This window comes from Gasterosteus aculeatus, chromosome 1 (genome assembly GCF_964276395.1).
Source record: "Gasterosteus aculeatus chromosome 1, fGasAcu3.hap1.1, whole genome shotgun sequence".
Taxonomy (NCBI): Eukaryota; Metazoa; Chordata; class Actinopteri; order Perciformes; family Gasterosteidae; genus Gasterosteus; species Gasterosteus aculeatus.
In genome coordinates, this window is record NC_135688.1 from 3,064,414 (window position 1) to 3,074,676 (window position 10,263).

Consider the following 10,263-nt stretch of genomic DNA (forward strand, 5'->3'; position numbering starts at 1 on the left):
GACAGAAGTCGCCGTCAGAATCTGAAAATGAAACCTTTATTCAGTAACCGCGCATTGCAATGTTTGACATTAAAATCACATTTCTTCTCCAGACAGTACAGTGCAGAAAATACCTTCCCACTGGGACCAGGCCCGTCAAGAAGTAAATACAATCATCATCATCATCATTCTCCAATGAGAAGGACGGCTATCTTGTGGATCTGACCAATCAGAGCACAGTATGTGACATGATTAGAACATTAAAAGGCCACCGACAGACTGGACAGAATTCATGTTCTCACATTTATGTTTGTAAACCCACACACACAGACGGCATATAAACAGCGTAAAAACATCTCAAAATGCATTGCTGACTTGTAGGTCAAATGTAGACAGTATAAAATAAGTTAATTTGTATATATATTTTTTGATTTATTTAGCAAGTGTGTATGTTGTCGCCTCAGGCACGAAGCAAACATCCATTACAGTTACATCGACGATGGCAGCAAGAGGACAGAACACGTCGGTGCCGCTCCGCCTCCACCGGGGCGCTTCACTGGCACAGGTGTGTCCATACAGGGGGATGGGAGGGGCTACCGCGCCACCCTGACTGGCTGCCTGGGAGGGGGGGGGCTACTGGCTGTGCATGTTGAGAACACACAAGGAGACGCAGAACGGAGAGAGATGAGGGTCGATAAGGCGGAGAGGAAGAGCCCGGCTCATCACAGGAGATCTCGCGCATCTAGAAGGCGAAGATCTTGTCCCTCTGGACGGTGTCGAGGTCGTCGTCCATGGTCAGGAGGACCTGGGAGGGAACCACAGGTAGGGGGGGGGTTAGAGTTTCCTGGTTCCCAGTGCAACATTGTATTCAACTTTTTGATTCAATACGTCGCCATCCGATAGCCACGTCGAGGATTGTATTGTCCTGGCATGTATGATTTATTCTTTAGGATCCTACCAGGAAGGACCCGAACATGGCGATGGAGGAGAGGAAGTGCCAAATGTCGTGGTCGTCAAAGAACTGGAGCAGGATACAGTCCCTGTTGTGCTCACGAGACTCCGCCGGGGTTTTCTGCGCCAAGAGAGAAAAAAAAAAACGGACACAAAACACGTACGGTGAACTTACTGAGGTGGAACCTCAGAGCCAACGTGCGCTCTCACAGGCGGGAGGTTTGAAGGCGCTGCAAAGAATTCTACATCTACAATAGTTATGGAACAAAAACAACTGCTGGTCAAAACTGATTTATGGAGTTTTCCTCGATTATGGGTCAAGACGTACGTGTGTGTGTGTGTGTGTGTGTGTGGACTGACCTGCCAGGTGCTGAGACCCTGGAAGAAGAAATACAGTGCGAGGCCCCACACCACAGCTGTGAACAGAATAATCACCAACGGTAGACACTGGATCCTCTCGCCGCTCCGCAGCTAAAACACACACACACACACACACACACACAAATGAGCTTCAGATTTTCTGCTTTAAAAGAAAGTCAAAGCGCGCGGACACACACACGCACCTTCATAATGATGTAAAAGGCAAAGTAGAGCAGCAGGTTGCAGATGGCGATGGCCAACAGGTAGGAGGCGAAGTCATTGGGTCGCTCTATGAGGCCGTAGGCGGCTCTACGCAGAGCGAGCGGGAGGAAAACACACACACACACATTAAGTCATGGTGTTGTTCTGCACCGTTCACCCTTAGAAACACTCAGGTTTACTTACAGAGACCAGTTGACTATGTTCCCCATAACCAGCAGAACCATCCGGTCCTGTCAGACGAGGGAGGACACAGAGATTCCTTTACTGGACTTGGAATATATGTCTTGTATCAACTCAAGGAGACTCCTCCCATGTCGAAGCAGCTGCTTTCTGGGTTCTACTCACAATGTACATAGGTCCACTGCACTGCCGGATGCAATCCGTGTAGATGACGTTCACGATCCTGCGAAGGATCCCGGAGTCTGGCGCAAACATACACGGACAGACGTTAGCTTCATACTTCCGCTGTATCGTGTATATATTCCATTTTTATTCCAGCCCCTCTGACGAGATCTTACCAAGCCGCCACCGGCCCATGTAGTAGAGCTGCGTGCTGAGCAGCATGGTGGCCAGGATGTGGATCACCGAGAACACGATCCAGAACACGTTGTTTCCTTTCCCGAACACCTGCAAGCAGAACGCCACAAACGTTAGACAGTGTGCATGTGTGTGTGTGTGTGTGTGTGTGTGTACCACACGTACCACTCCCAGCACAGAGAAGAAGATGACCCCGGCCAGGCAGGCGTACGCAGTGTAAGCACTCGCGTTGATGTCCGGGTGTCTCTTCTGGTACAACTTCAACATGCACAGTCCGGCAATCATGTACATGAAGGAGGTGTCTGCGCAGGAAAAATCATCACTCATCCATCTTTCATCATATTTGAGCAGAAAGTGTACTCTGTGACATCAAGCAACTTAAAAATTTGATGTAATCGCCAGAGGGAAGCTCCAGGAAACTTAACCATCCCGTTCAAAAGTCACCTCGGAGTGAAAGCTAGACCCTTAATCGTCAAATCCTCAACAATAGCTGTTGTCCATCATCTCAAAGAAAAGGGTGGAGTCCTACCGAACTGGAAGTTGGTGTAGTTGGGACAGACGTGGTAGCAGGCGCTCAGCAGGCCCTCCATCATCAGAGCCGTTCCCATGGCGTAGTACAGACCAAAGTGCTTTGGGATGCCACACTCCTGCAGGCCGGGACAGAGGAACATTCAACAAATCCGCATACTTATTGTAGTCCATCAAGAGGCAGGTGTGTGTGTGTGTGTGCGTCTTTACCAGCGCGTTGAGGTCGTTGCGGAGCAGAGCTCGCTGGTGGATGACGTCTCTTTTGAGGACGATAAGGAGGAAGAGGAGCCCCAGCAGCACGTAGCCCAGGTTACTGAGGATGTTGTTGAAGGCGCTGCGTGCGACAGGAAGTGCGTGACTACTACGTTAACAGCAGTTGCGTAACCAAAGACCCATCGAATGGACACGAGCCAACCACGTACCTCAGGGCCCCCATCGGGTGAGCGCACAGGAAGTTGTAGTAGCAGATGTCCTGGTTTCCTGTGACGTTGACCACCTGAAGAACAGAGTCGCGTCAAACATCTTTTTATCAATCATAATAATAATCTAAAAACAAAATGTTACGTCTCCTGAACGCACCGTCTGGTAGGTGATGACCAGCTGGACGACCGGCAGCGCGTAGAACACAGCAATGGTAGCGATGTTCCTGCAGCGAAGGCAGCAATTAGATCGCTACGCCCATCTAAGGAATCTTTGTCATTGTGTCCTTCATTCGACTCTTTGTGATTTTCCCTTTTTCTCTGCAAAAAAAACCAACTTCCTCACCAGAAGTAGATTTGGTATTTCTTGCTGAGGATCCTCTTGTCTTTGCGGGACAGGTCGGCCACGTATAGGAACTTCTGTAACACGGAAGGGAGGTTGTTACCCGTCATCGGGGGAGATAGAAGACGAAGCAGGAGCAACATCTAAAAAGAAAGACGCGAGAAAGGCGCGTACGAAGCGTACTTTGGTGCGGACGATGTTCTTGTCCGAGTCGATGTCGTCCAGCGTGTCGTAGTCGTCCTCCTCCACAGAGCTCAGAGACTCCAGCCGGCTGCGTCCAACACTGTCCAACGATCGCTCTGATGGAGCGGAGAGAGATGGAGGAGGTCATGAAGATTTTAAAAAAAGACCGTTGCTGTTTTTTCCGATGGTTGAAAGGTGTGTTTGAACACAACACACCTTTTGAAATAAGGTTACAATTTAAACAGAATTATCGGAGTAATTGTTGGTACTTTGATCTTTACACAATTTTCGCTGTTCATTTGTATTCAAACTGATTTAGTGTTCAGGCCACTTCCTGTCTCATTGCCGTTTGATTCACAAAGTGCTGATTGATTTCTGCTTTTTATCTTTATAATTAATATGCGGCAGCGTGTGTCACCGATGCAGATGGAAAATTGATGAACGCGATTGAGGATTGGCCGACGTTTGAAAACCTCCTGTCCTGATGAACAGAAGAATAACAGAGAGAAGCCGGTGAGGGACCGGCGCGACTCGCAGGGAGCCGCGTTCAGGCATTCTGCGAAGGCGCAGCGCTGGGACGGAAGAGACGGCGCGCGGCCTTACCAGCGTATCCGTAGATGTCGGTAGACGTGGCGCTGTCCGTGACGGCCTCCGAGCTGAGCGTGCTGCCGTTGTCGGCTGAGAAACCAAACAAAAGGCGATCGTTTTAGTTCACCGTCCACGGAGTCGCAGACTCGACTTTTTAAAGAGTGTCCAAAAACGTACCGAGCGAGCCGTATTCATAAGGTGAGGCTGGAATTTTCCCTGCAGGCACACACACACACACACACACACATTTAAAAAAAAGTAAGCATTGATAAACAAAACGCACATATAGAGACGAGCGATCCACTGCACAACAAAGCGCACAGTTGGTGCATGAACACAAAGAAGAGGGGAGACCACAACACATGCAGGAGTCCACTGTTCTTTTTTTTTTTCTGGCTCACACGCCTGATAAAAAAAGCCCAACACTTCTTTGTTGGAAGCAGTGTGAAGTGTTAGCGCACTGCAACTAACATGCACACGCTGGGAGGTCGTCTGCACGGTTCACCGTCACCTCCGGGATCTTCTCGTGACACCCCTGCGATCTTATCCTTGTGTTTGCATCTCTGTGATGTCAAAGCTTAACTAACAGTGTCGGCGCGTTCATTTCCCAGCCCTGCAGCCAAATCACAGCTCTTTTTAGAAGGGAGATCCAGTAGGTGAGTGAACGCGTGCAGAGCAAACCACGGACAAGTAAACGCAGCGGGAGAGACGGGAGTCACTGTGTCGTTGTACCATCTCCGTTCTTCCCGAGCAGAGAGGCTGCAGCCCACATTAGCATGGGGGGGAGAGAGAGAGAGAGAGAGAGAGAGGGGGGAAAGGACACACATTCAGTACATGAAAAGACCCACAGTTATGCACACACTGCATTGTTAGGTGTAGTTAAACGTTGACTGTTTAATGTGGCATCTCCTCCACAGAAATGGGTCAGGACTTTTAAACGATACAGTCGGGCGGCACAACTAACGAGCCCCTCATCCATCCCGGCTGGTTGCTGGGTTACCTGTCTCTGCAGGCGACACGTCGGCAGGAATCAGACACTCTCTCCTCTTCATCCTGCACAAACTGGAGAGGTAGAACATGCAAATTACAATGATGGGGCTCCTCCCGCAGTGCAGATGTATAAATCCATATTCTTCTATTAGACATCAGCACATCTGGGTTGAACTAGTACAAAATGAAGAGAGTTTAAACATTGTAAAATGTTATGTCTTTTAACACATTGAACAAAACAAAATCCATTTAAAATGAATAAAACAGTCCCTGTGACCCAAGAGCAGGATGGTCTTCGGCTGCAGGAGACGTGGGTGTCACAACAACGGATTCAAAGGTCCGAGTCTCACCGCTTGTTCTCCAGGCAGGCCATGAGGAAGGTGAGCAGATAGAAGGAGAGGAAGATCCCCAGACAGAACAGCATGCCCATCACATACACCTCCACTGTGGGGTGAGAAGACACACAGTGACACTCTCACCCTGCCTCACCTCCCCGGCATCATGAACTGACTAGGCTGCAGCTCACAACAGGGAGAAACACAGTATGCAGCACATCACATGGAAGGAACAAAGAACTTTGGTTCCGCATTACTTCTGAGAGCCCGGGGTTTAAATAAAATGTTATATTTTACACAAGAGAAACTTCTGCTTCAAAAACTAAAACGAGTTCCGTTTTTCAGCGTGGCTATTTTAAAAAAATAATTACTTTTAGTTCGCTGGCTTACAACAAATGCACGTAGACAACCCCCTCGCGACGCGCGACTCACATTTGATGGCGGGCGTGACGATCACGTCGATGTCCTTGCTGCGGTTGCCAGCGTCGATGAGCACATCGGGACGGAGAGGGTAGAAGCGCAGCGGGCCGCCGCACGCCTCGTCCTCCGTTTTCACCACCACCACGACGTAGAAGCTGTTGCTGGGAAAGTCTTTTCTCTGGAAGACAAAGTTAGAAGAGGTCACATGCAGTCTATGCTGGGGGGGAGGGGCTTCGTCCGACTCTACCTGCACGGTGATGGCGCCTTTTTTGGTCATCGTCTGGTACATTCCGATGAAGGCCACGTTGTTGTCGAGGTCATAGACGGGGCACTGGAAAGGAGCAGAGAGACGGGAAGAACAGGAAGCACTAAAACGATAATGACAATAGGGAACCCGGTAAATTCTATCAGAACATTTCAAATGATGTGAGCGTTGGCTTCGCAGTGAATCAATGAAATCAGTTTTTGGCCTTGTGTGTCTCAATGCTGCTACTGCAGGCTGAGAGTGTACCTGGATGTCCTGGATGGACATGACGGAGCAGGGAAAGGTCATGTCAGAGTTGACCTTGACGATCACAGTGTCCACCCCATCCGGAAAGACATACTTGAAGTACTGAAAGGAAGACGAGGGAGTTGTAGGATGATTCAAGGAGGAAATAATCAGAGAGGATGAGATAAAATCAGTTGCTAAAGAGTTTCTAAAAGAGGCTGAAAGGAAACACTACTTGGTTCCCCCTTTTTTTTTTTTTTAAAAAGAAGAACGCCCTGAGTGATTGTGTAAAACGTGAAACCCCCTCATTTCTTATGCCTCAGCTTCTCTCGTGTCCCCCACCACCCTCCCCCTGCTGACTTCCTGTCCTCTACCTACATATTATGTGGCAGTGGCGCCCGGTGCCATGCGCTCGTAATACCTGCGGTTGAGACGGTGACGCGGTGAAGCTGAACTTCTTGTCCGTACTGTAAATCAAGACGAAGACAACGGGTCAGAGGTCAGCCGTCGGTCACCTGTGTGTTACAACAGATCCCACTCACTGCAGGGTGAAGCTCTCCACGCGGCTGACCCTCAGCTGGTAGTTTGTTCCCTGGCTGGAGAGGGTCGACACGTCCACAAAGAAGTACTGGGTCTCTGAGGCGACCAGGGTGGGAGGCTGGCACAGGGTCCGGCCCACGTGGTTGTAAGGGTACTTCCTCTGGTAGCTGGGAAGGAGACAGGCGAGCTCATGTTTGCATCCAAAATAGTTTTGTTTTTTAAATTTAGTTGACCGTAATGAGAGTTGCTGGTCTGTTCTAAGCTTGTCATCTCACTCGCGTGAAATTCGGCTTCAAAATCAGACGACCTAAGTGGATAACGCATCTTCAAAGCTCTAGTAACAATGCTCATGGCGCACAGCCGTTTGTTTGTTCTTGGAAGATTTGAAGCAAAGTCCCTTCTGCATGAGACAGAAGGGACTTTGCTCTGATGACTTTGAGGAGGTTCAGATCTACGCTCAGATCTACTCCGGTGGACTTCAGAGGAGGAAGTCCAAAGTTCCCAAGAGATGGGGTGAAACATGCGGTGCCACGAGACATGAAAATGCAAGACGGTGACGGGGTCATTCTGGTGTTGCACAACAAGCGAGAGAACCTTGGAGCGCGGGACACACGGATCACTTCCCACATGGGCTGTTAGCCAATGGATAAAAAACAGCTGAACAAAGAAAGACATATTGTCCGCATACAACCGTTACATCTCCAAAAAGAGACATTGCAGAAAAGCATCTAAAAAACAACTTTCCTTCTCATTGAAGCGCAAACACAGCTCTCTTCGCCAAAACCAGAACATACGCTTGATCGCATGACCTGAGAACTGCCAGACACTCCCCATGAGGAGCCTTGGATAATTCATTTTAATTATATTTATTCAATAAACCCTACGGAGACTAGAGAGGAAAGACTCTCACAAACACAAAGCACCATACAAACTAGCGTATGCTAATTGCACTGCACTAATAAGAATGATGATAATAATACTATAGTCATTCAAGCACTGCTCTAAAATGTAAGGAATATTTTATGCTCAGAGCTCATGAGATTTTAGGCTGTTGCTTGGCAACAGAGGACAAGGAAGCACTTGTTTTATCGTTTCTTCACAGGTTGGCGGAGGGGTCCCGTTTGTAAGGAGTGGGAATACTCACAGGCCTCTTAGAATGAGGGGGATTTGAAAAGACAGCACCGCTTGCTTCTGCCGCACCACGAACAGGATGGGACTCTCCAAGCCCCGTGACAAAACGTCCACGGACACGCGCACGCCCTCCGACTGACTCCCAGGGGAAAGACACAAAGTCAACACACTTAACGTCGCTTATATAAAAGTGTGTGTGTGTGTGTGTGTGTCCGCCAGCGGGTCGGCGTGAGCTCACCTTGTTCCTGGACACGGTGTGGTTGAACGCGTAGATGGTCTGGTTCTCACTCGTCGCCGTGTCGTTGTACGTGACGTCGAATTCGGCCTCTTTCTGGACCACGATGTTGGTCTCGGCCAGCGCGCCGCCGGCGCACGCGAGCCGGGTCACGCAGAACCAGAGCAGGGCCGCCGGCAGCACCGGTCGGACGGCAGCTCCGCGGCTTGTTTTGTGTCGCGACTTCCAGCAGCTCCTCAACACCATTTTGTCCAAACGCCGTCGTCGTGTACTGGTATCTGACGTTATTATAGTACTGCTCCGCCACCTCCCTCCTCCAGTCCGCTAATGGCAGCTCCACCCCATTTCGAGCACCTTTTCTCGGGTTATAAAGCTAGCTAGCTCAACCGTGCCCCTTCCTGCGCGTGACCAACAACAACAGCAGCAGCAGCTGCTAACGGACTAGCCAACGAGCTAACTGTCAGCCTAATAACGAGCCCCGCCTGCTGTCGAATCGATAGCACAAGGTCCAACAAGTTGTCAACCGGGGGTCAATCGCTCGTCACCCGCAAAAGTCTGTCAGAGCCGTCAGCTAGCTGCGCTAACGTTAGCATCGCTGGTGATGCGGCTCCGTGTGTTTACACATCGGGAGTTCGGTTCCAGCGCAGCGAAAACGGTGTAAAAAAATAAAATCATCAGGATGTGGCTTCCCCCTTCCGTTTTATTGTCAAAGACTGTCCGGTAGAAGCGACTGTTGCTGACTTTATTTACAGCGCCGAGGCATTATGCAAGTATTTGTCGAGCGGAAGGTTACAGTTGCGAGATTCACCGTGTTTACAATGACATTAGCTCGTGCCCCCCCTCCACGCTCAGACGTAAACAAACTCCGCAACGTGATGACGTCATCGCGGTTCCTTCAGCAACTCGATATAAGCACGTGATATAAGTATGTGCTTAAAATGCTTAGCTAAATGTTTTTCATTATTATCAGGAATTAGGAAACATTTATTGCCAGAATATGTCAGACTTACAAGGAATGTGACTTGGCGGTTGGTGCCAGTAGACAGTATGACAATAGACGACAAGACAGCAGTAATAAAATAAAATAAAATGCTAATGCTATGGGTTAGTAGAATGAGGCTATGGGTTAGTTTAAAATAAAATAATGAAGTTAAAGTTAAAAATATTAAAAAAATAAAGTGCACTTGTGAACAGGAAGTGACAAAAGTGACGAGTGAAAAGTGGCAAGTGAAAGTGACGTGTTCAGAATGAAAGAAAGTGACCGGTGGAATGTTTGTTTGTGTTGTGTTTATTAAAAAAAGGAACCGACTTAAATAAGAACGGGTTATAAAATACTATCACCACGACATAACTCAGTTTGGAGACATTAAACGCGATTTGCTGTCATGATCCAGTCAACAGTCACTCTGGCACTTAACACAACTGACTGCCAATATTCATGATCTAGATCTCCAAAATTAAAAAATTAAAAAAATCTCCCCACATCAGAATGCCATTGTAGAGATTAGTGCTCGCCCAAATACCATGTATTAACAATACAATCAAAAATACTTCATTTCGAAATCTTGCATATAATATTGAATTTAAAGTATGTTCGGGAATGAGTTATTCTGCCATCAAGACCAAGCAAGTGATGTGTGTCATATTTTACCGTGAAAAATTGGTCAGTTCCTGACTCCATTTTGGGGATCCCTGGTAATTTGGGTTTTAGGACAGTTTTGCTCAGTTCCAATTTTGGAAACAGGTCGCAATAGCTCCTTTCTACCACGGAGGGGCGCTGTCCACAACCTGCTGAGCTGAACCTGCTGAAAACGATTCTATTTACTTCAATTACGATTACACTCGTTCAAAAGAATTGAGAAAAAACGCATATATCCCAGCACGGATGGTGAGAACGCGTATTGTGTTACTAAAACTGCAGCCAATGTAATGGTGGCTCTTGAATATTTCCCCGCTGTTAGGGAGGAAAACCGTCCTTTAATGCCAACACAGGCGAATCAGCGGGAAAGGTA

The 10,263-nt window shown here is 48.3% G+C and overlaps 1 protein-coding gene across 4 annotated transcripts; it reads right to left on the reverse strand.

Moving 5' to 3' along the window:
• Positions 1–14: 14 nt before the first annotated feature.
• On the reverse strand, positions 15–9,273 carry sidt2 (SID1 transmembrane family, member 2). Of its 4 annotated transcripts, XM_040190917.2 has the most exons (27): positions 8,255–9,128; positions 8,030–8,151; positions 6,888–7,052; positions 6,767–6,812; positions 6,367–6,468; positions 6,103–6,186; positions 5,868–6,033; positions 5,451–5,544; positions 5,111–5,172; positions 4,843–4,869; positions 4,288–4,326; positions 4,126–4,200; positions 3,941–4,003; positions 3,523–3,638; positions 3,343–3,416; positions 3,157–3,223; positions 3,000–3,073; positions 2,788–2,911; positions 2,579–2,696; positions 2,215–2,351; positions 2,031–2,139; positions 1,858–1,934; positions 1,696–1,742; positions 1,494–1,599; positions 1,291–1,401; positions 938–1,051; positions 15–784 (listed from the first exon to the last, which is right to left on the reverse strand). In XM_040190917.2, the coding sequence occupies exons 1-27, from the start codon at positions 8,495–8,497 to the stop codon at positions 722–724; spliced, it is 2,625 nt and encodes an 874-aa protein (XP_040046851.1). In that variant the 5' UTR covers positions 8,498–9,128; the 3' UTR covers positions 15–721. The 4 variants fall into 4 exon arrangements, with proteins under 4 accessions (XP_040046851.1, XP_040046866.1, XP_040046859.1 ...); XM_040190932.2 differs by lacking the exon at positions 3,941–4,003 and having other exon boundaries at positions 8,255–9,273; XM_040190925.2 differs by lacking the exon at positions 4,843–4,869.
• Positions 9,274–10,263: the final 990 nt, after the last annotated feature.

Excerpts from the sequence above, each read along its gene's own strand:
- sidt2 (XM_040190917.2), bottom strand. The coding sequence starts at position 8,497 with ATGGTGTTGAGGAGCTGCTGGAAGTCGCGACACAAAACAAGCCGCGGA. Across the intron at positions 5,545-5,867 it reads CGTCACGCCCGCCATCAAAT|TGGAGGTGTATGTGATGGGC; the intron begins GTGAGTCGCGCG and ends CTCACCCCACAG. Across the intron at positions 5,173-5,450 it reads GCCTGCCTGGAGAACAAGCG|TTTGTGCAGGATGAAGAGGA; the intron begins GTGAGACTCGGA and ends CTACCTCTCCAG.